The 27480-nt window shown below is 42.7% G+C and overlaps 1 protein-coding gene across 12 annotated transcripts in view; it reads left to right on the top strand.

Annotated features, from left to right (window-relative positions):
• Positions 1-27480, top strand: part of NEXN (nexilin F-actin binding protein) — a 90640-nt gene that overhangs the window by 30162 nt on the left and 32998 nt on the right. For 6 of the 12 annotated variants that reach the window (XM_029617449.1, XM_029617450.1, XM_029617444.1 and 3 more), the window contains 6 exons: positions 4621-4812; positions 11826-11907; positions 13127-13275; positions 21169-21210; positions 21969-22166; positions 22256-22438. In XM_029617449.1, coding sequence (XP_029473309.1) covers positions 4621-4812; positions 11826-11907; positions 13127-13275; positions 21169-21210; positions 21969-22166; positions 22256-22438 — 846 coding nt within the window. The remainder of the gene's footprint in view (positions 1-4620; positions 4813-11825; positions 11908-13126; positions 13276-21168; positions 21211-21968; positions 22167-22255; positions 22439-27480) is intronic. The other 6 variants (XM_029617451.1, XM_029617453.1, XM_029617452.1 and 3 more) reach the window with 3 other exon arrangements.

Raw genomic sequence — 27480 nt, 5'->3', positions numbered from 1 at the left:
TACATTTTTGTGAGTGTGTGTGTATATATATATATATATATATATATATATATATATATACACACACACATACATATGTATCTGTGTGTGTGTATATATATAATTATATATATATACACACACACATACATACACATATACATACACACACACACAATATGTAAGAAAAAAAATGGTTAAGAATGGGATCTTTGACCGGTTGCTTTGACAGTAGGCTGTTGGCAAGGGCAAATAGCCACTGCCCTTGTAGCCGAGAGTGAAGTCATGAAGGGAGTAGCTCTCTGTCTCTGGCAGCTGAGGAGCAGGAAAATCCCAAGTGTAATGGACTGGTTTAGCAGGACTCAGGGAAAGAAAATTATCTGGTGAGAACAATTTTATCTTATAAAAAAGGACAACACTAGGAGGTGAGTTGTGCTTTAAGACCTGTCCGTGCCGAGTTGGAATTCCCATCTCCTACTCTGAGCCGTGCTGCTGACATCATTTACTGGAGCCTGCAGTTCTTTCAAAAGTTGTCTGTAGTATGCCAAAGTCATGCACCCCTTGTAATGATTTTTATTGCAGGGGTCTCTTGGTTCATTGCTGTATATGGGGCTAAAGGGGTAAAGGTAAACTCCTTTCTTTGTCCTTCAAATTTGATTAGAGGTCCAACTGGATCTCCATGTACTGTTCAGACCGTCCAATGTGACTCGTTTGGAGGTGATTCAGTTTCTGGTACCTTCTTGAGTCCTAGGCAAGTTCCTCACCCACTCATCCTCCTGCTCCGATTATTGATGGAGGTGAGAGTGTGCAAGTGGGGAGGGGATGGGCAGTGAGAGGAAAAGAGTGGCTATCCTTTTAGAGTCTGATTCTTTTCTCTTCCTTTGAATCAAGTTCTTTCAGTGGAGACGGGCTTTGATGAAATGGGGAAGTACCTGGGGGAAGAACTAGTAGGCTGGGAGAACAACAGAGATGTGGAACGACAGTGGACCAAACTAAAAGGAGCAATTACCAAGGCAACTAATCTATATGTTAGAAAAGTAAAGAAAAGCAAAAGAAAAATGAAACCTATCTGGTTCTCAAAGGAGGTGGCTGACAAAATAAAGGCTAAAAGAACAGCATTCAAGAAATATAAAAGATCCCAAAGGGAGGAGCACAAAGAAGAATATCTGGTAGAACTGAGCGAGACGAAGAAAGTAATCAAGATGGCAAAAAGCCAAGTGGAAAAGAGGATTGCCAAAGAGGTAAAGAGAGGTGACAAAACATTTTTCAGATACATCAGTGAAAGGAGAAACGTTCAAAGTGGTATAGTGAAATTGAAAGGTGGAAAGGATCAATGTGTGGAGAGAGACGAAGAAATGGCAGAAATATTAAACGAATACTTCAGTTCTGTGTTCACTAAAGAGGACCTTGGAGAAGGACCGTCGCTAGTTAACAAGAAACTGGAGGGGAATGGAGTAGAAGTAACTCCATTTACAGTAGAAAATATATGGGAAGAGCTGGGGAAACTGAAAGTGGACAAAGCCATGGGGCCTGATGAGGTTCATCCCAGGATGCTGAGGGAGCTCAGAGATGTGCTGGCGGGTCCGCTTTGTGACCTGTTCAATAGATCCCTAGAAACAGGAGTGGTGCCGAGTGATTGGAGAAGAGCGGTGATGGTCCCGCTTCACAAGAGTGGGAACAGAGAAGAGGCTGGTAACTACAGACCAGTTAGCCTCACCTCGGTGGTGGGAAAAGTAATGGAGTCACTGTTGAAAGAGAGAATAGTGAACTATCTACAGTCGGGAGAATTGCTGGACCAGAGGCAGCATGGATTCACCAGGAGAAGATCCTGTCAGACAAATCTGATTGACTTTTTTGACTGGACCAAGGAATTGGATCAAGGAAGAGCGCTCGATGTCATCTACTTGGATTTCAGCAAAGCTTTTGATACGGTCCCGCCCAGGAGACTGGTGAATAAAATGAGAAGCTTAGGAGTGAGTGCCGAGGTGGTGGCCTGGATTGCAAACTGGTTGACCGACAGAAGACAATGTGTGATGGTAAATGGAACTCTCTCTGAAGAGAGAGCGGAGTACCACAAGGATCGGTGTTGGGACCGGTCCTGTTCAATATCTTTGTGAGCGACATTGCGGACGGGATAGAAGGTAAGGTTTGTCTTTTTGCGGATGACACTAAGATCTGCAACAGAGTGGACACGCCAGAAGGTTACTACCCAGAATCAATTAAGCCTGATATTTCACTTGGAATACATATCCAGCGCAGCTCACTGCTTCAACGACAGGGGGGATGAAGAAAAGAGGATTTATATTCAGACAACAAGGACTGAATTGCACAGGCTGGGTAAATAAGCGTGGGAGTAGCTTGCTTATTACGGCGGTTACTACCCCTAACAATTAGCTAGATACTTCACTTAGATGCAGCACCAGCACTGCTATCTATATCGATGGTGGGGGTGGAAAGGAAATAGAACCAAAAAGTTACTTATAAGGGCCAAGAGTAACAGCTGTCAGCTAAGTATGAAAGAAATAAGTATGAAAGCTTGCTGGGCAGACTGGATGGGCCGTTTGGTCTTCTTCTGCCGTCATTTCTATGTTTCTGTGTTTCTATTCCAGCTCCTGTGCCCCCTCTGGGGCCTTTATCTGTGGAGCAGGAAGATGAGGGTAATGTGACTCTCTTAGACATACGGAGAGTTGTTACCAGAATGGAAAAAGCATTGACTAAACCTGTAGTTCAGTTATGTAAATTCACTGAGGGAGCTTACTCAAAGTTTGAAGAACAAGATTTATGGTTTAATACTCTTAAAGATAAAGGGGTAGATTTTAAAAGGAGCGCACGCGGTGCACATGTGCGTGCAATACCTGGCGCACACCTGTACGCCCAATTTTATAACATGCGTGTGCGCTGGGTAGAATTATAAAATCGGGGGTCAGTGCGCGCAAGGGGGTGCACAATTGTGCACTTTGTTTGCACCGAGCCGCACTGCCTTCCCCCGTTCCCTACCCCCCACCCCACCTTCCCTTCCTTTCTCCTACCTCCCCCGTCCTTTCCCCCCTACCTTTTCCTTTTTTTAACTTCTGTTTCACAACTTACTTCAGCCCTGGGGCAGAAGTCCAGGGGCGGTGCCAGAGGCTCCAGGCACAGCAAATGGCCGCTGTGCCTGGAGCCTCTGGCACCGCCCCTGGACTGCTCCTTTTTGCAAGCCCCAGGATTTACACGCATCCCGGGGCTTTAAAATAGGCCCGGCGCGCGTAACCCTTTGAAAATCTGGCCCAAAGTGTCTGGCTTATCCACCAGAGTGAATAATTTTCAAGCTTCCAGTGCTAACCTTTTTAAAGACAGTGTGATTATTCAGTATTCATAGACAATTTCAATTCTTAGAAAATAGTAGGAGGGTAAATAATTTGCGATTTCTGAATTTTCCTATGTCTCATCTTCTTTCTGCACAGGAATTGTTAAAAAAAAAAAAAAAACAACAAACCATTAAAGTGAAAGCTTACATTTTTCAGAGGATAAAATTCCTTTCTTGTCAAAAATCATTTATATTTCCAAGGCTAAGGTAGCAGGTGATGCCGGAGGGTAGGCTTGAATATTTGATTTCTTAGAAGTCTCCCTTGACGACAGGCTTGCAACAGCCATTTTTTTAGTTTTGTGCAGAAAGCGACAAAGATTGGGTATTATAGAAATAGTTTTTGAATAATGATGTCTTATTTTGTGGAAAAAAGGTGCTAATTTTCCAGATGTATCACCTGGGAAACAATTATGGCAAACGAAGCAAAGAGTTATAGCCTTAGGGACATCCTTCTTTCTCAAATTTCCTTGTAAGCGTGCGATTCAGAAGCGTAACTTTATTTTCGCAGATCCAATGCATTTGGAAACCTTCTTGCATGATAAAACAATGTAAGTTATATTTATCTAAAAAATTATTGGCTGAGACGGTGTCATACAGATGAATGCAGAAACATCTTGAATAGTTGGGCAATTGTCTTTTGATCGTGTCTTTTTCTTTTTTCATTCTTGTCCCCTCTTTAATAATGGGGGACTTGTACTTGACTTGCTGTAGTCTTTATATTATATTTATTTCCTTAATGTTATACTGCATTGTTCAAGTAATCTAGGAAGTTATTTCCTTTCATGAAAATGATATAAAAAACAAAAAAAGGATTACACTAGGCTGACCATTATTGGCGCTTTTCTGAACCGGGAAAAATACTATTTTCTCTTTCTGCACAAATAATTTCATATATAAATATCAGTTATGTTTCTTGTTTTGGGGAAGCAGAAGACAATGTGGTCATGCTTTTGTACCGTGTGCATGCATATTCTGGAGTGAGCAGTGAGCATGTTTTCATGCGCCACCGGAATTTTGTGGTCTAAATTTCGCTTTACATTTATATATGCACACCATGGTGTTTTCTTCCCCCCTATTATGGGAGAAGACCTTGACGAACCATTCCCCATGAGAGTTTTCTATTTAGATATGAAGAGAAAATACTTCAGAATTCATAAATGTTGATTTTTTTTTGGTTTATTTGTTTTCCTCACATTTTCTGCCTAATAAAACCTTCTCTTTCACCTTTATCCTCTCAGTATTGCTTCAACTCCTTTTTTTTCTTCTCTTTTTCTTTCCTTTCCCTTTATCGAAAGATTCTGCTTACTTCATCTAAACCTGTCCAAAAAATCTACGTGCCCAAGCTTGGCAAGGGCGATGTGAAGAATAAATTTGAAGCCATGCAGAAAGCAAGGGAAGAGAAAAGCCAAAGGAGATCCGTAGACGAGAAGCAAAGAAGAAAAGAACAATATATTAGAGAGAGAGAGTGGAACAGGAGAAAGCAGGAGGTCATTATCCTTGGAAATTTTCTATGCTCGTCTTCAATTACTTTCTAGCCTAATATTCAGTATTTTTATCGTTGTTTGCTCGTAAGTACTGGAAAACATGATGCTAAAAATGAATTGCTTGGATATCTAGCATATAAACATTAGCACAAAACTGAGTGCATTGTATTAGCAACAAAGCTGCAGGTGATACATTTTTATTGTATTTAAATGTTGTACACATATTTATAATATTTTTGTGACTAGCTGGCTGAATGAAGGAGCATAGTTCTGGAAAGTTAGCACATAGCTTGCCTGTTGACACTTATTTCTACGAATCTAAGCGGAATAACAAGGCAACCACACCGTATTGTATAAAATATTATGAAATGGCTGATGATACACATGTAAATGCATGTCCAGGGCCTGATTTACTAAGCTTCCTTCCCCCCGCCCGGTAGACAGAGAATGCGAGAGAAGCCTTAGAGAATCAAGCCCTAAGCACATGGTAAAGCAATTTGGGAAGGCATCTTTGATAATGCTTAAAACCACTGACGTGAAGCTTGTTTAAAACGTAGCATGAAATGAATTCTAGCCAAAACATTTAAACAGCTCTTTTTTCCAGTATTACTGAGGCGTTTAGAAACAAAACACGATTGGTCTTTGGTATTTGGAGCTTTAGCACAATTGTAAATGGAACGAGAAACTATGGGCTTTGTTGATTCCAGTTTAATACCACAGAGTAATCATGAAAGCACTAAACAATACATATTTTATACAATGGCCACACCTACTCCCCAAGCACAGAGTTCCTATGATACCCTGGCAATGCAGATCAAAGAGTTCATATGTCTCAATGCTGAGCAATGTTGAACACTCCAAAATGATTCAAGCGTGAAAAAAACATTAACATACATCCTATTTTAGTAACACAACAAACATATCTAGAGTTTGACCATCACTCAGCCAAAATATTTTGGCACATGATGCCAATATTTACTTATAAATTAGCGTTGCTAAATGGGGCATCCTCATTGGTTAATGAGATCATGTGACCATAGTGCACAGTCTTGATCTCATTTTCCAATTTTTCCCAAACATTTTAATTTCTTTGCTTATTTTCTTCAAGTTGTTTGAGAACTACAATAGATAGAACATATAAGAACCCTTATGGTGACCTCCACCCACTATATCTTAGTATCAGTCCATACACAGTCTAATTAGATGTGCAGCTACGACATACTCTTAGGGGTCTCTTTATTAACCTTCAACATGCAGTAATGAACATTATAAATAGGCTTCACTGCCAATAATGCAAGCCACAGTCAATAGCACACAGTGTGCTTTGCAAGTTAGTAAATAGATCCCACAGGTAGGAAAAAACATGCATGGGCCAGAGGTGTTGAAAAATACATACTTATTCACACAAAATGAATGAAAATACTGTCCCTGACATACTGCAGGATTATCTTTGTAACATGACAAACATTTAATCCATAGAGAGCAAAAATTAATCCATTCATTTTAAAACCAGACCACTGTGGGACTCCTATTTTCCACAATTAAATGAATGAATATTCGGTCCTAGTTTATAAGCATAATAATCCACACCAAGGCAGTAAAAGATTTTTGTGCATTTACCCTTTAAACAAAGACTTTTGTTACATGATCATGTGCTCTTTAATCATTTTTAGTTTCCTAATCCTAGAACTCATCTTTTTGCAAATATTTAAAACTAAATAGCAAAGTACAAATGGAGCATTCTGTTACGCTTGTCAGTCTGTATCATGTTTGTATTGTGCCATCTGCTGGCTGAGCAGACCAATGCAAGTCATCTTAGGAAGAGTTTCCAATGATGCTGCCTTCCTACTACGAACCTTTCTACTGCTCATTCTCATCCAGTTTTTGCACTGATTTGCTTAGCCTGCAAGGGCAGAATTCTTATACTTTACTCTGCATTTCCTGCAATGCATTGGAGGACTGCCTGAATTACTGCGTAGTGATCGCATAGCGAGTTTGTCTGACAGAGGGGTTCTCTGTTGGAGCTCGAAAGTAGCTGCATCATTGTCTTCCTATTCCTAAGATCTGACTGCAGCCACTTTCATCCCAGTCAGAGGACTGAAATAACAGTGTTGTGTCTAGTTGGGTCATCCCAGTTGGCTATTACGAGGAAATGGATCATTTGGGGTGAATCCAGTGCCAAGGTATCCTGTACTAGCTTTCCTTATGGAAAGAAATATGGCAGCTTAAAGAGGGCTAGGGGGAGACCATCCCTGCTTGGATTGTGGAAACTAAAGTATTTCCACTAGTACTGAATCATTGTGCCTGGTCTGTTAAGGAGCAGATCTTAAGAACAAGGAGAGATTCCATATCGTAGGGCAGGAGTGGTGAGTATGAGCGATGAAACTGGTAAAAAGCTTGACACCCTTTATTGTGGACTGATTCAAAGAGCATTTCAAGGCAAACCACAATTTTTCAGAAAAAAAAACATATTTCAAGCTAGGAAGAGAGTGTATTGTACAAATCTCATCTTTTTATATCTTTCATCACTCAAAATCACATCAAATCTTTCTTGATGGTAACTGTGCTGTTTGTACCTCTGACTGTGCATGTAAAACTGCCCTCCCCCAATAGCCCCTCTTAAAGTGGTATAAATAGTTAACTATGTGAGCCACTACAGAGGCTCTCTCTCTCTCTCCAGCAGCCTCAAATTGCGATAAAAACCTGTCTGTGCAGTATCAGGAAAATTACTCTAACCACACCCTTTTTTAAATCGTGGGTGCTATTTTTGCAAAATTTGTAGCAAAATGATGAATCTAAATCTAAGATAGCCAGCTATATTCACAGGTATGGCTGCACTGTTAAATATGCCTCTAAAATTAGCCGGCTAAGTTTATCTGAATATAGACCTCCTTATGGGGTCAATTTTAAAAGGAGCGTGTGCGCAGTTCCCGGCAAATGCACATGGATGCGCCAGTTTTATAACAAATGCACGCTGGCACACACATGCATGCCAGATTTTAAAATCTGTGCTCGCATGTGTGGGTGGCGTGCGTGCAGGGGGGGAGGGGCAAATTTTACCTAAATATGCATGGCAATGCAATCGGGCCTCCCCCAGTTCCCTCCCAGTCCGCTCCAATTAAGGAGTGGACTAGAAGGGAACTTCCCTACCCCCCTGCCTAATCTTCTTTCCCCTTCCCCTCTCCACCTCGACCCCTAACACCTGCCTAGCTACCACATTTTTTTTTTAATTTTTCTACTTACTGCTCCTGCGGAGCAGAAGCAAGTTACACGCGCCAGCAGCTTCCCCGGGACAGCGTACAATGGTGCTGTTCCAGCCCATCCCCCTGGAGAGGCCCGCACCTGTGCACATTGCGGAGTTTACATGTGTGGTTGGGCCCGTTTTAAAATGCGCGCAGCACGCACAAGGCCCAGGCACACGCGTAAACCCCATATTTTACACACGCGGGCCTTTGAAAATTTGGGCATAGGTCTATCAAACTTGATTTCTTGCCCCACCATTCCAAGAACCGAGTCAAGTCATCTGTACTGGGACTGATGTTTAATATTTGCATAAATGATCTAGAAAAGGGAACAGTGAGTAAAGTGGTCAGATTTACAGATGGAACAAAACTATTCAAAGTTGTTAAAATACAAGCAGACTGTAAGAAACAGCAGGAGGACCTTGCCAGACTGGAGAACTGGGCATCTAAATGGCTGATGAAATTTAATGTGGGCAAGTGCAAAGTTATGCACAAAGTAAAAAATAATTCTTACTATAGGCACACAATGATGGCTTCCATCACCACCCAGGAAAAGAATCTTGGAGTTATTGTGGACTATACCTTGAAATCTTCAGCTGAGTGTGCAGTGGCAGTCAAAAAAGCAAATAGAATGTTAGTGATATAGAGAAAGACACAAAAATAATAAAGGGGATGAAACAGCTCCTTTATGAAGAAAGGATAAAAAGGTTAAGTCTCCTCAGCTTGGAGAAGAGACGGAGAAGGGATATGATAGAGATTTATAAATCATGAATGGAGTGAAATTGGTAAATAGGGGCAATTATTTGCCCTTGCCAGTAGTATTAAGATTAGGGAATACTCTGTGAAACTAAAGCAAATTAGAGAAGGTATTTTTTTTTCACTTAACACTATGAATTTTATTGATGGTAACTGTGCTGGATGAAGGATGTGGTCAGGGCATGTGGCAAAGCTGGACTTAAAAATGGTTTGGACAAGTTCCGGGAAGAAGAGTCCACAAACAATTATTAGCCAGTTAGACTGGGAAAGCCACTGCTTTTCCCTGCAAGTGAGCAACAAGGAATGGATCTACTCTGTGGGATCTGTCGGGTACCTCCTAGTGACCCAGATTTGCCATGCTGGGTCAAACCAAAGATTCATTGAGCCCAGCATCCTATCTCCAACAGCGGCCAGTCTTATGTTCTTAAGGGAAGGTCCTTCTCCTAAAATTAGAATCATTATCTCAGATAGTTTAGAAGTTTTCCCTAAAGAAAACCAAATAGTGTATGGTGTAGTAAATATCAAGAAATATTTCCATAAATAAAGCTTATTAGATTGTTTGACAAAAATTAGCTTTCTGGTGAATAGAGAGGAATATTTCTGCCACTAAAGTCTCTTTGAAATCTATTTTGAAAGTTTTATTTAATGGTCTTAATAAAAGCCTAAAAGTAGCCAAAATTAAGGCCTACAGGCACTAAGCAATGCCCCCCTCCCCCCAAGGTTAAAATAAAAGTCATTGATGTTCAGGGAGCCCCCCTGAACCCCAATATTAAAATAATCTCATTGCGGGATGTGGGAGGGGAGTCTGGGGTGGGGATGCCTAAGGGTACGGGGTGTGGGGCTCCCTGAACGCTGAGGGTTTTTTTTACATTTCGGAGAGGGGCTACCACCACTGAACCCCAATGATTATTTTTATACCTTTGGGGAGGGAAGGGGTGCCTAGGGGGGGGGGCACTATACCTAATGAGTAGGGAGTATAGGGGCTGCCTGAACACCAGTGACTTTTATTTTAACCTCTTTGGGGTGTGGGGGCCATGGCCGCACGTGAAATGCTTACTTTATTTTTAACTTTGAGGCGTCGGAACGGCCTCAAGTGGCAGCCCCGGGTGGAGTTGGGGGTCACCCCTGACCTCTGCTCAACCTCTTTTTTTAGCTGCAGCAATTTTTATTCTCCTTTGTAAGATCCTTTAAATATAACACTGGACCCTTGGGCACTCCCAGGAGTGGCTGACTACTTTCTCAGACAGCCATGATAAAATATTAATGACCTTCTTTGCATGCATTTACATTATTCATGCATGCAAATTGCATGCAAAGTAGGTCATTGTAATAGAGGGGGGGGATGCTGGGCAGGGCCGTGCAAATTACCGCATATATCGGGCATTAGAGCAACTCTAGCTTGCTGCATCACCCAATAAGGGAGTAGGTAGCAGCACTGTTGGCGATTAAGGTATAATGGGAGGAAGAGCTCCCATTCCAACCCAATATTATAAGGGCTGTGTTTTTTATTGGGGGGGGGGGGGGTTTGCAGTGTGATCTGATCCTCCGTTAGAATTTGGTCACCAAATTGAAGTTTATGGTTTTAAAGATAATAATGAAGCTACTTAATTCTTACATTTCTTGACAAATCAGTTTTCCTTCAACAATCTGTTCAGTGAGACGACTCAGTAAGATGCAGGCTCTGTCTTCCATTTCCTTTTTTTTTTTCAATACTTTAGTAATAAACTAGAAACTATGGGCCTGATTTTAAAAGGGTTACGTGCGTCGGGCCTATTTTAAAAAGGCCCGGCGGCGTGCGTAAAGCCCTGGGAAACGTGTATATCCCGAGGCTTGCAAAAAGGGGGCGGGGCGTGGGTGGTCCGGGGGCGGGGAAGGGTCAGGCTCCCGGCACAGCGGCAATATTTGCTGCTGTGCCAGGGATTGGCCGGCGCGTGCAACTTGCACCTGCCCAGAGGCGGGCGCAAAAGGTAAAACAAAATTTTTGAGGGGGGTTAGAGTAGAGCTAGGGGGGGGAAAGGTTAGGGGAAGGGGTGGGAACGTCAGGTTAGGGGAAGGGAATGGGGGAAGGCAGTGCGGCTCGGCGCGTGCAAGGTGCACAAATGTACACCCCCTTGCGTGCGCCGACCCCTGATTTTATAACTTGCATGCGCAAGTTATAAAATCGGGTGTACATGTGCGCGTGCCCACACACAACCTTTTAAAATCTACCCCTATCTGTAAAACTACCTTCATTCCTACGGTTAATTCACCATTTCATTTGAATTAGGACGCACCTTATGCCCAGAGCCCAAGCCTTCATTAGTGGGAAAAAAATCACATTTTTTAATATTTAGAAGTGTTTAAAATTTTAATTTGGAGACCTGGAATGAAGGGTAAACAGACTGTAGGTGATACCTTTTTATTGGAGTAACTTAATACTTCTGTCACAGGCTTTTGAGAGTTATCCTCTCTCTTCATCAAGTGAGTGAAGAAACTTGTTAAAATAGTACAGAGGCTGTCTGCATGTGTCATTACATTGCCACTTGCAATGATACCTTTAGTAAATGATATCATATTGACAGGTGGGCATTGAAGGATGAGGCTGGCATTTGAAAGCTGTATTTACGCCACCTGAATAGGGCACTGCTGAAGTAAGTCCCTACAAGGTACAGACTGGCAAGGCAATAGAAGAGGAATTTCTCTAACTTGTTAAATCTTTTTTCTGTTAGTCTCTTTTCAGTCTGGTCCAAACGCACCCTCATAAAAGGTGAGTGCACAAGATGGTGCAAACTTGTTATGAGTGTAATAGGGGTTTATGTTATCATGTCTCAGTTTTCCCTACAGTATGGCCAGGAAAGTGCTTAGACTGAGGGAAGAGGAGGCAGTGAGCTAGGTACTCTTCCTAAAACAAATGGTGTAGTTCTGCTGAGCCAGCAGGTAGTACTGTATCCTATATGGTTCAGTCTGGCAAAAGGCTAACAGAAAGGATTAATAGCTAAGAGAAATTCCAGTTTAATTCTGCTTATGTTACTTCAACAGATGAAAGAATTGCTTGCCTCCGATGATGAAGAAGAGAACAAGTCAAGTAAAACAGAAAAAGGTTATGTTCCAAAGTTGACAGGTGAGTGAATAAGACAAATACCCTTGGGTAGAGATATGCATTCATTTTCATTCCTTTTGGTAGTTTATGCATGTAAAATGGCATTTACATGCTGTGAGGACTGGCTGAGCAAAATCCTCTGGGCTGGAGCAGTAAACACCTACTCCAGCCTTTTCTCTTGCAGTTTCACTTTATTAACTTTAAATAGCGAAATAAACGTCACAATACTGCCTTCCTTCGCAGACCTCTGAACACAAAACTTCCCAGAGAGGTTCAGGAGCTCCTACTCCTCAAGAGACAGGGGCTCTTTATCCCAGTTGGGCTTACACTCTTAGGGGTAGATTTTAAAAGAAGCGCGTGTGGCCTACATGAGTGTGCGCTACCTGGCGCGCGCACATGTACGCCCGATTTTATAACATTCGTGCGCAGGCGCGAGCAAGGGGGTGCACAATTGTGCACCTTACGCGCGCCAGGCCACACTGCCTTCCCCCATTTCCTCCCCCCTAGCCTGATCTTCCCACCCCTTCCCCTAACCTTTCCCCCCAGCCCTACTCTAACCCCCCCGACCTTTATTTTACCTTTTGCGCACGCCAGCTGACTGCCGGCGCGCGATCCCCGGCACAGCGGCAAATATGTGCCAAGAGCTGTGCCAAGAGCCTGAACCCACCACGCCCCTTTAGTAAAGCCCCAGGACTTATGCACATCGCCGGGCCTTTTGAAAATCCAGCCCTTATTGCCCTTTCATTGTTCATGCCCTCGGAGCTCCTCCTGTCAGCAAGGTCCTGCCCATAAAGCATTCTCCATTTTGGGGATTTAAGGTGGACCAGGCATCTAGCCTGGTCCTACAAAAGGTTTATAGGGGGAAAACAGGGGCACTCTCTCACCCATGCATAGAGCATAACTTTTGTTTTTCACTATATTTCTTTTAATTTGTTTGTACATTTTATAGTTCTTTGTTATTGTATAGTTTTTTTGTCTGTATGTTGATGCTTATGCTAATGTTATTTGCAATATATTTAATGTGTTTATTATTGTACCCGCTTTGAGAATCTTACTATGAAGCAGTAATCAAACAGAAATAAATAAAAAGCATGAACAAAAAAAAAAAATAGTGCCAAAAAAAGCTATAATGAATGAACCAACATTTCTTTGTGCCAAAGCGAATGAACAAATCAAACCAAAATTTTGTGTGCACATCCCTACCCAGTAAACACCAACAGTTTGACTTATCTGTTTGTAGGCACTGTTAAGGGCAAATTTGCAGAAATGGAAAAACAAAGACATGAAGAAGAAAGAAAAAGAATGGAGGAGGAAAGAAAACGTAGATTAGAGCAAGATTTGATTGAGAAGCGGAAGATTCAGCGTGAATTGGCAAAAAAAGCAGAAGAGGTACGTGGATGTTAATGCATTCAACGCTGATCCTGTATGTAAAGCCTATCTAAGGAATGCACAAAGAATGAACCACCCTATTACCAAAAAATGTTATACATATGAAGATTAAATCATTTTTGGCTTTCTATTAAATAAAGTTAGGGGTATTCTTCGTGTACGCAAATAGTTGTAACATTAACCATAAACAAGTTCCAAAATCTGTATCCAAAAGCTCAGTTGTCCTCTGTGCTCTCCACGGTTTCCTCTTCTGTGAAGTCCACAGCGCCTCCCGCTTGAGTCTTCATTGTGCCTCCTGCTGGAGTCTTCGCTGCACCTCCTGAGGTCCCTGCAGCATTTCCACTGCGCCTTCCTCTAGGGTCACGGCGGTAACTCCATCTGGGGGCTTGGTGGCAGTGGCTCCATCTGGCCTCCTTGCCGTATCCATGCTAGGCCAACGGCACTGTACCCCGCAGGCCACTCTATGCCGCCACTCTTCTGGGCACTCTGGGTTGCCGCCTCCTGATAGGGCTACAAAGCTCCACCGTGAGCTCTCTGTTTCTTCCAACACAGTTCTTGTAGGATCTAGCCCTTGGTGCTCTTCCTGCTCAGTGGCCTTCTTTGTTGTGGTCTCTTTCCCCTCAGGTTCTGCTTTGGCCTTAGCCGAGTCCTTGTTTCCAAGGCTCTCTGGAGCACAGACCCACTGAAGGGTTGAGCTGCAGTCAGGAGCCTCTCTCAGCTGCTGTGCTCCTACTAGATTCTCTGCAGTGGCATTGTCTCCAAAGAGCAAAACAGCATTTAATTTATAATACAACATCATCAGGGAGACTTTAGGAGATGACCTACATAAGGTTTATGTTTCTAATGTTAGGATAAAATTAACAGGCTGTTTGCACAATGTACTTAATTGTCTGAAAGTTTCATGTGTCAACTTTGTTTTTCTAATTAATACCCTTTCTGAGCCTCTTTGCTAATTAGTTTTTTAATTGGGCACATGTAGGTGGCATGTGAACCTTTTGACTGAGGAGGTTGAGCTAGCTAGCAGCTGTGCTGATCTTGCAACGCATGGAGATAAACATAGTTGACCTATGAGTTTTAAAAATATTTGTAGGGTGCCAGCCAATACACATCATAGCTGAGGTTGGCTCATGGCAGTGGCTTATTTCCTGGCTACAGGGAGAGGAGCTGACTAGCTGTTACCTCACATGCACAGACCAAGAGCAGGCATCCAACCGGCAGACAGAATGGCAGCCAGAGAAGAGACTTCAGCCCTCTCGTGCACTAAGGAGCAGAATACCACCAGCTCTGTGCTCAAAGCAAGTGTTAAGAAGTGGGCAGCTGCTGTTTCTATTTACAACACAATGTTCCCGGGCTCACTGTCTATACACATGAACAAAGAAAGGAGAAAGGAGTGGTGATGCCAGCAATCCTTTGCTGGCAGTGGAACTGGACTTGCTTCTGTGTGAGTGCTTGCCGAGCTGCCTCCATCCACCAAAACTTGAACTCCCCTTCTGACAAATTGGGCATCTACCTATGGAAAGTCACCTACTAGTTGATGGTCTTCTCCCCAGAATGCTCCGCAGAGGCCTGGAGTTCAGCAGATCAGCTGCAACAGCCTTATCTCCATTACCTGTGCTGCTGCCACACTACCTCAGCTGCTACTATCACCTTATTGATAGGGACTCAATTTTATTGCAAATTCATGCTGGAAAATGTGTTCTTTTTGGCTGCTGCTTCCATCCCCGCCCCTACCCCCACCCCTCAGATCTCTCTCCATCTTCTAACGCCCACCGTCTCACCAACTTGATTGCTGAGAGGCAGAAGAACAGCACACTTACCAGCATCTTTCTCCCCTACCTGCCTGCTTCAGTCTCATGGTTTGGAATGTAGACCCCATGGAGACTATGGGACCCTGTATGGTCCAAACCAGGAGACTGAAGCCAGCTGGTATGTGCTGGGCAGCTTCAGTGATTGAGCTGGGCTGGGCAGCAGAAAAGAGACATAGGACTGCCTGAATGAATTTTCCTGCAGAAACTCATGTTAAAACTGTGTCCCTGAACATGACACCAAGAGTGTCAGCAGCCCTGCTTCTGGGAGGAAGAGAGAACAGCTACTACAGGATGGGTATGAGGCACTGCTGACTGCTGTCGTCCCTCCACCCTGTCTCCCCACGCCCCCCTAATGCACCTGAAGCCAATAGAGTGCTGGGTTTAAAATACCTCCCATTTTCTGCAGCTCTAGGCCTGCGACAATGGGAAGAGACTTTCAGGCTGTCTTGAAATGTTTGGGGCAAATTTTAGGGGAGGCTTAACATCTCAAAGTCTCTTGTGTTCACTCTGCTATTATTTTTGGAGAGCATGCAAAATAATTTGAAGCCACACCATTTCTTAAAAGCAGGTGTGCTAGTAAAGAGTTTTTAAGTTAAATCAGCACAGAGACCACTTTTTTTTATTTTTCAGATATGGAATGCACTTCTCCCTAGGGGCTATAAAGCAGTGTTCAACAAATGGATGACCACTGGGATAAACACAATTTACTTCATACAATCTAAACCAGCGGTTCTCAACCGGTGCGTCGCGACACACTAGTGTGTCGCCAAGCACCGGCAGGTGTGTCGCGTGGCTCCCGGTCCCTCCCGCTGCTCGTTCTTCCCTGCTGCCGTTGCCGCCGGGCTATCAGCACGTTCAAGCCCAGCGGGAACGGCAGCGGTGCAAAAAAAAAAAAAAGCTGTGGCATCCGCGGCTGGCCTTTTCTTCTTCCCGCACCTGCATTCCCCCCCCCCCCCCCCCCGGACCCGGAACAGGAAGTGGTGCGCGGGAAGAAGAAAGGCCGTGCCGCAAGAGAAACCCACGGCACACATGGGGAAGCGCTGCTGCGGCCGTATGGCCAACCGGTCTTCCTGTTCGGGGGGGGGGGGGGGAGCGGAAGCGCCGCGTGCAGCTTCCGCTTCCTCCCCCCAATGCAGGAAGATCAGCTGCCTCTCCTGCTGCCACCCGTTCTCCTGCTATCTTCGGGCGTCGGGCCGTATGGTCCGCCGATCTTCCTGCTTGGGGGGGGGGAGGGAGGAAGCGGACGTTGTGCGCTGCGCTTCCGCTACCCCCCCCCCCCCTGACAGGAAGTTCGGACGCCCGAAGATAGCAGGAGTCCGGTGGCAGCAGGAGAGGCAGCTGATCTTCCTGCTTTGGGGGAGATAGCGGAAGGGAAAGGAGAGAGCAGCATGAGCCTCCCGCGATCGATGGAATTCTTCCTTCTTGGCCTGTGGGGGCTGGAGGAGCAGCTACCGTTTGTGCTGGGGGGGGTGAGTGACAGAAAGAGAGAGAAGCAGCCAGCCAGCCTGTGTGTAAGTGAGAGAATGTGTGTGATTGAGAGCCTGTGTGTAAGTGAGAGAATGTATTTGATCGAGAGTATGTGTGTGATTTAGAGAAACTGGTCAGAGAGCTGATGTATGTGTATATGTGAGAGACAATGAAAGTGACTGCTCAAGGAGATGACTGATGTGTATGTGAGAGTGTGAGACAGTCAGGGATGTGTGTGTGTGAGAGAGAGAGAGAGAGAGAAAAAGCATGGAAGTGAGAAATCTGGGTATGTGAGAAAGCATGGGAGTAAGAAGCCTGGTGTTGTGGGGGTGTGTGTGAAAGAAAGCATGGGAGTGAGAAGCCTGATTATGTGAGAGAGAGCATGGGAGTGGGAAGCCTGTGTGTGTGCATGTATATGAGAGAGACTGGTTGGTAAGGTGACGTGTGACTGGTGTGTATGTGAATGTGAGAGAGAGAATGTGATTCAGGGAATGAGAAGCCTGTGCACGTGGAGAGCGAGCATGGAAATGAGAGAGAGACTGGGTGTGTGTGTGTGTAACAGAGAAAGTGATTATGGGAATGAGAAGCCTGTGCATGTGAAGAGAGTGAGCATGGGAGTGAGAACCTGGGTGTGTGTGAGACACAGCATGGGAGGGAGAAGCCTGTGTATGTAAGACAGAACATGGAAGTGGGAAGCCTGTGTGTGTGTGTATGCATGAGAGAGATCAGGTGACGGGTGTGTGTGTGAGAGAGAGAGAGAGAAAGTGATTATGAGAATGAGAAGCCTGTGCAGGTGAAGAGTGGGCATGGGAGTGAGAAACCTGTGTGTGTGTGAGACACAGCATGGGAGTGAGAAGCCTGTATATCTGAAAGAGAACATGAGAGTGGGAAGCCTATGTGTGTGTGTATATGCATGAGAGAGATCAGGTGACTGGTGTGTGTTTGCGTGTATGTGAGAGAGAGAAAGAAAGTGATTATGGGAATAAGAAGCCTGTACATGTGAAGAGTGAGCATGGGAGTGAGAAAGCTGGGAGTGTGTGAGATACAGCATGGGAGTGAGAAGCCTGTATATCTGAAAGAGAACATGGGAGTGGGAAGCCTGTGTGTGTATGCATGAGAGAGATCAGGTGACTGGTGTGTGTGTATGTTTGAGAGAAAGAAAGTGATTATGGGAATGAGAAGCCTGTGCATGTGGAGAGAACAAGCATGGGAGTGAGAGACTGGTGAGTGTATGTGAGAAAGAGAAAGTGATTATGAGAGTGAGAAGCCCATATATGTAAGTGGAACACGGGAGTGGGAAGCCTGTGTGTGTGTGTATGGCATGAGAGAAACTGTTCAGGAAGGTGACTGGTGTGTTTGTCAAAGACTGGGAGATGATTTGTGTGTGAGAGACAGAAACTGGTCATGGGGGCATGACTGGTATGGTGTGTGTGTGTGTGTGAGAGACATGGGCCCTAAGGAAGAGGACCATGAGTATAGAGCTTAGCCACTACTGCTGCTTCTGGTGTGTGCTACAGCCTGCATGGAAGAGGAGTAGGAAAGCTGCTGGAGGGGGTAAGTAAAGGTGGCTTTTTAAGTTTATTTTTCTTGATTGACTGCTATTTTAATTATTTAATATTATGTGATGTGTCTGCTTTTTTTGAAATATTTTATTGGTGTTTGGAGAATTTTTAATAGTTTTTATGAGTTTTTAATTGTTGGATGTTATTCTGTTCATAGTTGTTGTGAAACATTTATTCTGCTTATTAGTATAGTTTTACAATTATTTCTGTGTGGGGATCTATAGCTGCTTGCTGGTTCTGTTTTCCTAATAAGAGGTGTATTGGTTTTTAGGGCCTGATTTAATATTTGTAGTGTTGCCTTTTCATAGATAGGGTTGCTCCTGTTTGAGTGTATTCCATAATACAGGTGTAACTGTGTGTGGATTAGTTTATGTGCATTACTACAGATCCTGGGAGTATGTTAGGTCGGTTCTGTGTCTGTTACAGAGATATTTTACTAGCATGTAAGTGTTTTATCAGTCTTATTTGTTGCGTTTTCTCAAGAGGACATGCATTGGTGGTAAACTGCTGTCTTTTCATAAGTAGGGCTATTGAGCCTGAAAGTAGAAGGAGTTTGAGTTGCTGTTACTGAGATGACACCAGAACCAGAATATCTTTTTTGTAGAGTGAGTTGAACGGGGAATGTCATAATTCTGCTTTACATCCATTATTGTGGATCAGGGGGGTTCCCGTGGATGCAAACTGTACATTTACATCTAGCCCTGTGACGATCATGGGTCAGTGTGTCACGCATGTGAGAACCATCTGTCAGGTGTGTCCCGACAGAAAAAAGGTTGAGAACCACTGATCTAAACAATAAAAATCATTCTCATAAAATATTACAAAGTGCAAATGGGGTTCACTGAACCCAAGAAGTACTCAGAGCATTAATATCATAAAACATCATTATGGCAAGACGGATAAACTTCTGGATGGTTCTATTCTTTTTGAACGTTTGAGGCCTAATGTGATCTCCAGAACTTATGTACAGCATCATCTTTGGATTATTCCTATATCGGTCCACTAAAAGGTTATGAAAATCTGCATAAATCTAGTTTTCTCCAGACCTAGAGAGGACTTAAAGAACTTCAGACTGAAAAACATATATAACTGAGGGAGGCAAGATTGCCGACACCTGGGAAGCATGCTGAAGAGCTCACTCCGTCTCCTTTTGCCTTTGTGCTTTATTTCCTTTAGCTATGCCTCATACGAAAAGGAAAGCGATGATAAGGGAAAATTTGGTCTCTTCTCCCTTACTTGATCAACATCAGCCGTGGATTGAGACCTTTTTTCCAGCTCCACCGATAACGCCATTGGATGGTGCATCCGCTGTGACTTTCGAAGTAAAGCGGACATCGGCGTGGCTGGCTGAAGGAGCATCGCTACGCCCAGGTGCACCTACAACGCCTTCCCCACCGTTTGCTATCTTACTGGTTGGGCTAATGACCCAACCCTTTAGTTCTGACCAGAATGGAGACCTGTTTAAAGATCTCGAGCTGGGAGGCTGTGGAGGAGGAAGGCCGGAGCCTCCAGCTATGAGAACCCTGGCCGGGCCTCAGGCTTGATGGAACCAACAGACCCCTCTGGAGTTGGGGAAGGTGTCATTGTATCCCCGGGAGTAAGAGAAGCCGGTTCAAAGGTATGCACACTACCTAGAATTTCTTTGGTAAAACCCCCCCGTGCTAACAATGGATTCATTATGGACTGCTCTAGTTTCTTTGGAGGCAGCAATTTCCACTGGATATTAACCAACGGATCTCAAGTATGGATAAAGCTGTTAATACTCTTGGTGAAAAAGTGGGACAGATTGATACTCGTCTGACTACAGTTGAGAACTTACAGCATGGCCTAGTGCAATCTGAACTGGTTCACACAAAGAAATTAGAAAATATTGAAAATGTTCTGAAAAATGTAAATCTCTGTATACTTAATTTTCCCTATGTTAAAATGATTCCACCTAGTGATTTCTTTAAATCCTATCTTACTCGGGTTCTGGGATAATTGGCCGGTTATTTAAAAAAATGTATTACTTACCTTTAAATGAACAGAATCAAGGGTTACCTGCTGATCAACATCAACCTGAGCAGTCTTTAAATCTATCTGATATTCTGGATTTGTCTTTGGATACTGTGGTAATTAATCGTGCTACACTATTAGTATCATTTACTTTTATTTCTGATAAAAATGCTGCGTTAAGGTTTTTTCTGCAAAACCGTTCCTCCTTGTTTTACGGCCAAAAAATATGGATCTACCCCAATTTAGCAAGAGCTACTCAGCTACGGAGGAAAAAGTTTCTTGTTATGAGAATGGAAGTTTCATCATGAGGAGCTAAATTTGTGTTAAGATACCCATGCAAATGTTTTGTTCATTATTTAGATTCTAAATATGTTTTTTGTGAACCTTCACAATTGCGTGCATTCTTCGATACCCACTCCTAAAGAATTCCCAGTTATTAGGGTTAGGTGCTAGAATTAATGGTGGGGTACTCCTGGGATTTATTTCTTTTTTCTTGTGTATGGTATCCGCTGTGATTACACTTGTCTCCCCTCGATTTCCTATATTTTGGATATCACTTGTAATATATAATACATTGGTTTGTTATAATTTTGTGGTTTATGAGGTTCCATGATATTCTCCTTATTTCTGTACAAGAGAATTCTTGTCTGTTTTTTTGTGAAAATTACAAAAAGAAAAAAAAAAAAGAACTTCAGACTGTATGGTAGAGTAAGACTGAAATAAAATCTCAAATCTAAAAAGGTAAAATAAAACTTGAAATCCACTTTCTACCAAAGAAAAAACATTAGAAACAAAGAATGTGCTGTAGTTAAAATAACCAACAGCCAATAACCCTCACCCCTACCCCTCATAAATGTTCAGTCTTATATTTAATGATGTATTAATAATCAATGGTATAAACAATCCTTCCTCCAAAGATAAGAACGGCTTCTGCCTGTCTCCCAAATTTCCTGGGCCACAGTAAGAAGTCAAACATGCTGGTTTTAATGATTAAAATGTTGTGTGTAAAAGAGAAGGCAAACCATCAATACGCATAATAACGAGAAATTCTCATTCAATAGATTGAGGACATAAACTATACGGGAACTGACTCGGCACTGGAGGTAAACAGATATTTCTTTGAATAAAACATTTCTTTCCTATTTCTTCCTTCACTAGCCTGGTTTCCTGTGTCTAAATGGCCATGACAACCACATGCTTGCCTTTTTTCACCTTAACATTTTAATACTGTTACTGAATTTCAGATTATGTGATGATCTGCTGATATGAAATGCTGCTCCTCAATACCGAGCGACTATTTTTTAATACAGTTTTAATAGTTCTCGTTCATTACTCCTTAGTTAAAGCCAAGCCTGAACAGTTAAACACAAGAAATTATTTAAATTATACAGAATGACAAATTAATGTCCTTTCCCTTCTGAAGAGACAAATATATCTTAGCAGTTATATTCATGAACTGCTAGCACGCTGTAAAAAAAAAGATAACAGTATTTTCTTTACAGTATGTGTATTTATTTTATACACAACTGTTACTGAAGTATCATAACTGCTTTGTCTGCTTCACTTTTCAACCTGTCTTCTAAATGTAGTTTTTTCCATTCACCTGTCAGTAGAAATGCTGTACTATCAAGAGTATGTACTAGAATCTCATCAAGGTTTCCCCATCATGAAAAATGGGGCAGTTTGTAGCGGAGAGCAAAGCGAACGGTGCCTGTTCTACCCGTGTACCATTGTACAGTGTGGCAACCTTTTGGATACAGAAATAACTGTGATTATATCCTATGAAGAGAGAACAGATACGCCTATAGCGGTCACCGCAACAGTGGCTGCCTCTTAACCCCCTTGATATTTTTTCATACAGGAGGGTGAAGATCCAGAGACTGTGATAGTTGTACCCATAAAATCCAACAAATCACCAGGCAAAATCAAAACGAATTTTGAGGATATAGAAAAAGAAAGAGAAGAAGAATCGAAAAGAAAGCATGAAGAAGATAAAAAGAGAAGATACGATGAACACAGAAGATCTTTCAGAGAAGCCAAGCGACATTCAGGCACTACAGTGTGTAGTTTTCTTTAAAAAAAAAAGTTTTAAAAGAGGTAACAAAATATTTTATTAAATGTGTTTTTTGTGACAACTCTTTCCCTCAGGATGAGGATGATGATACATATAAAAAAGACATAAAAGAACGCACATCTCCTGGAAAGCTAAAATTAACATTTGAAGAAATAGAAAAACAAAGGCAAGAACAAGAAAAGAGGCGTGCAGAAGAGGAAGCCAAAAAACGTTTAGAAGAGGAGAGACGTGCCTTTGAGGAAGTCCGACATCAAATGGTAAATTCTGGCATTTACAGATTTTAAATTACAGGAACATTGGTGTCATGGCAGTGATGGTGAAGAGAGACTGGGCTAAACCAATTAGCTAATAATGTATTATATAGATATATTTATATTTCTGAATATGGATGCAAAAAGATTCTGACACAGACTCTCTGGAAATTAAACTCAACAGGTACTGCATTAGTCAACTTCTAAGGCTATCAATTGATTTTCTTTTGATATGAGGAAACTAGATCTCACCGAAAACATGCATTACTCAATATGACCTACTTCAAGGCTGCAGTATGTTTTATATTTTCACAAAAAAAACAAAAACTATTCTCTGCATAGTTACTTCTGTTGCATTAATAGAAGGCCAGATAAGCATTTATTTATTCATAAGACTTGCAGCCTATTCTATCCACAGTTCTAGCGGGTAACAAATAAAATCCAGAGTGGTTGATATTCTGCACCATGTAGCCAGCTAAGTTCTGATTTATCTGGTGAACTGGCAGTGTCTGAATATCTGTTTAGTGGTTGCCACTTAGCAAGATGGGGGCCTCTCTGGGAAGAACTACTTAGTGATCTAACTTAACAGGGTAAAGTAACACTATTTAGACTTATCCAACAAAGTTAGGCAGATAAGTTAGACTTGCTATTGAGCAACTCCAAAGTTAGCTGGATAAACTTATCTGGCTAACTCAGAAGTTATCTGGATATATTCAGCAGCGCAGCCAGCCTGCTGAATAACCCGGATAAGTTAACCGGATAAGTTTATCTAGCTAATAACTTCCCTAGCCAGCTAGATTCTAAATATCTACTTCATAATATATAGATACATAAAAACCTAACCAATACAAATCAACATGTACATATAAAACATATATAAAAACGTAACTTCACAGAATGGTAACAATTTATTTATTTATTTATTTATTTATTTATTTCTTTTATATACCGACGTTCGATCGAGATATCACATCGGTTTCCAGATAACTCAAAGAATAGGGTAGTAACAGCCCTATTTTACATTATAACATTGTAATAAAAATAATAAATTGTAACATTGTAATAAATATAACAAATTATACAAATTATAACAGGAATAACAGGATTACGTTGAACATTTGATGTAGTATATAACATATGTACATAAATGACTTGTTGATGAGGATATATTAAGGTTAGGTTGGCAGGGAGGGTTGAAGGGGGGAATGGGGGGGATAGGGGGGGAAGGTGGTGCAAGGGAGGGAAGATGGTGATGCGAGGTGCTTGTGTAGGGGGGCGTGGTGTGTTGCAGTTGAATTTGGGTAGGTTACGTGTCAGGTGGGAATGCTTTTAGGAACAGCCATGTTTTGAGGTGTTTTTTGAAGACTTGCAATGAAGGTTCATTTCTGAGACAGGTGGGGAGGGAGTTCCATAAGGAGGGGCCCGCAATTGTTATGGCTCGTTTGCGGGTGACGTTGAGGTGTGCAGATTTGAGATTGGGTACGGCTAGGAGGCCAGTGTTGGTGTAAATTACTAGCAGTGGAGGCATCCCACAAAATAACGATGGTTGTGAAAAAGCACCAAGCTGTCCATAGGAAGTGTCTGGTCGTGTTTGATATTTCAGAGTCACTCAAGTTAATGAGCCTTTTACAGTTTCCTGAAGCAAAGAAATGATGGCTCGGATTTAAGGTCCTTGGGAAGCAAATTCCAAGTAGGGTATTTGTATTTAAGGGTTTACTTTCTTTTTTTTCCCCCTAAGCATGAGAACATTTTATTGTTATGTGGCATCACCACAAGAACTACTCTAACAGAACGCCCAGGGCCGTCAAACAGAGAATGAAAGGAGGAAGGGGCATATGCTTCATGCTTTTATCTTTGCTTCGTTTTAAAGTCATAGTTCAGATCTAAAAATCCAATCCCTGTACCAAAAGTCTTCTGCTACTGGCACAGATGATGGCATCGGCTCCAATACTGGGATCAGGCCAGTTGTAAAGCTAGGATGGCTAGAAATTTTTGGCAGTAAGCAAATTTTAAGATCTCATTGGTGTTTTGATATGGCCTCATATACATTGTTCCTATAAATATAGGCAAGCTGTCTTTATTCTCTGTTATTTACAGAACCTTTTTTCATATGTTTCTTCTAGAAAAATAAAAACAAGTGAAACTGATGTAGACAAAAATGAGCCAGCCTTGTTTGAGATCTTCTAAGCTATAGTAACAATCTGATGGTGTTTTTGCTAGGAATACTGATTTTCGCTAATCACTTCTCATAGGAAAGAGCAACTCATTTTACTAAATTCTTCTTCAGACTACTCAGATTTTGCTTTACCAAGATTTTCTTTTGCACAAATAAAATCTGCTAATCAAGAAACATTAAATTGGACAGTAAATTGCATTAGGATTGACTGTTAATGAAATAACTGTATGTGATCCTATGAAAATCAATGGGTTTATCACATAAAAGTTCCTTCCATAGCCTTTAGCAATATCACAATACAAATGCCAATTAGAGATATGCTTCATTGTGTTTTATCAGTTCGGGCTTCATTTTTGGGCCCCCGCGGGAAATTTCGTTTTTCCCGTGGTTCGTTTTTTTTTTTTTTTTCGTGGGTCCTGATTTTTGTGTTAGTATGTGCTAACTCCCGTTAGTGTGCGCTAACATTTTAAAGTTAGTGCGCGCTAACTATGGTTAGCGTGCACTAACATGAACTATGAATTTTTCCGAAATTTCAGAAAAATTCTGTTCGTTTTTTGGCGCCCGCAAACCATGACAAATTAGACACTGTCTCGAACGGAGGAAAATATGGATTTTTACTTAAAATTTTTTTTATAAAAAATGCTTATTTCCTCCATGATAACCTCCTATGCTATCCTGTCCCACTGAGTGGTTTCTGCTAATGTGGCTTCACTCGGCCACCACTGGAACACTCTTCCAATATCCAAATTAGCACAGGTTTGTCAGGGACACACTTGCTTACATGAAACCTAAGTGCACTTTACTCAAGAAAATGGCTTTTGAAAATTGCTATGATAGTATGTTACATTAACGCACGTAACTCCTTTGAAAATTCACCTGTGAGGATATTAAATAAAATAACTTCACTTTTGCACATTTACTCGAGTAAAGTGCACGTATGTGAGTAGTTGCTATGGACAAATCATTCCAAAAAAAGCACAATGCACGGTGACAACGAAGAAGTCTAAAGTAACAAAACACGTATTGCCAAAAAATAAAGAATAGCAATTTTTTTTCTCATAAACAATATTTTTAGATATTTGGAACCATCATACTACCCTTTTTCGTCTCTTAGAACATAAACTATATTCCATCAATAGATTGACAGGGTTATATTTAATCATCGGTCCATACTTTGTTTATATATAAGAATGCATTTCTAAATTATTAAACCCCAAATAGAGAAAAAGTGAAAAATAATTGCTTCCCCTTTTTTTGTTGCACGAGTCTGTAAACTTTTCATGTCCAACACGATATCATGTTTCGCAGGAGCTGCATCAGGGGCTAAACAGCAGGTTCTCTATGTTACGAATCCCAGCCGCGGGACTCCACGGCCGGGCTCTCACCTCTCTTCCTGCCAGCTCTGGACGGCTTGTGGCATCTCCTCGCTGGGCTGCGGCAGGGCCTCTCCGCGGCAGCGTCTCCATGAGGGAGACGCCGCCAAGCTCCAGCTCCAGACTCCGCCCACTAGGCGCGCGCGCGCATAGGACGACAGAATGTAAAGGGCCCACGGCGGGAAACTTCAGCCCGGCCCCTTGAGTGACGTCAGATGCCGACAAGTATAACACTCAGCCTCAGTCTTCAATTCTTTGCCTTGCAATGAGGTTCACTCCTTGGAGTATCGAGTTGCTGTTCCTGATCCTGCTCCAGCTCCTGATTCTGCCTCGGCTTGACTTCCTGGTTCCTGATTCTGGTTTGGCTTCTGGTGTTCCGTGTCTGCTGCCTGTCCTGATCCTTGGCTAGTTCCTCGTCTCTGCTGTTCTGCTGCCTGCCCTGACTCCTGTTCCGGTTCCATCTTTTGCTCCATTCCTGCCCACCTCTACCTCTGGACTTCCTGCTGGATTCCCGGCTCCGATCCGCGTCCCGGCTACTACATCCGCTGAGGGTCTCCCCTCAGCGTCCTTTCATCATCTTCTAGCTGGCTCAAGGGTCCATTACCACAACACTCTGGGGCAGATTTTCAAAGGGATACGCGCGTAACCCCCGAAAAGCTGCCCCTTCCACCCCCTGTGCGCGCCGAGCCTATGTTGTTAGGCTCGGTGGTGCGCGCAAGCCCCGGGACGCGCGTAAGTCCCGGGGCTTTCCTGGGGGGGGGGGGGGGCGTGTCGCGGCCAGCACATCATCGGGGGCGTTTCGGGGGCGGGGCCATGGGCGTGGTTCCAGCCCAGGGGTGTTCCGGGGGTGTGGACGCGGCCTCCGGAGCAGCCCCTGGACCGGAACATGGCGCGCCAGCATGCGCAAGTTACACTTAGGGCCGGGGGGGCGGGTTAGTTAGGGGAAGGAAAGGGAAGGTGGGGGGCACCGGAAAGAAAGTTCCCTCTGAGGCCGCTCCGATTTTGGAGCTGCTTCAGAAGGAACGGAGGCAGGCTGTGTGGCTCGGCGTGCGCAAGCTGCCGATTTTGCGCAGCCTTGCGCGTGCCGACCCCGGATTTTAAAAGATATGCGTGGCTACGCGCGTATCTTTTAAAATCCGATGTACTTTTGTTTGCGCCGGTTGCGCGAACAAAAGTACGCGTGCGCATACTTTTTTAAAATCTGCCCCTCTATGTTGGATTCTTTAGTTCCACAATAATTTTTCTTTGGTCCCACAATAATTTTATTCAAGTTTCAGAAGGATTTTAAATTCTGAATTCTGAGAAGCTGGAGAATTCATTGGTATATATTATAGCAATTTTCAAAAGTCCACTTACTCAAGTAAAGTGCATTTAATCAAATAAAACCCAGTTTTACGCATGTAAATGCTTTTTAAAATCAGGTCCATAATGTGCAGTAGTGCAATCTTTATATTCAATATAGAAATGTTTATGTTTCTTGAAATGAACTGGATGTCACT

The sequence above is a fragment of the Rhinatrema bivittatum genome, chromosome 10 (genome assembly GCF_901001135.1).
Source record: "Rhinatrema bivittatum chromosome 10, aRhiBiv1.1, whole genome shotgun sequence".
In the NCBI taxonomy this organism is placed as follows: Eukaryota; Metazoa; Chordata; class Amphibia; order Gymnophiona; family Rhinatrematidae; genus Rhinatrema; species Rhinatrema bivittatum.
Note: the sequence above shows the minus strand (reverse complement) of the source record. Positions and strands in the feature narration are given on the sequence as shown.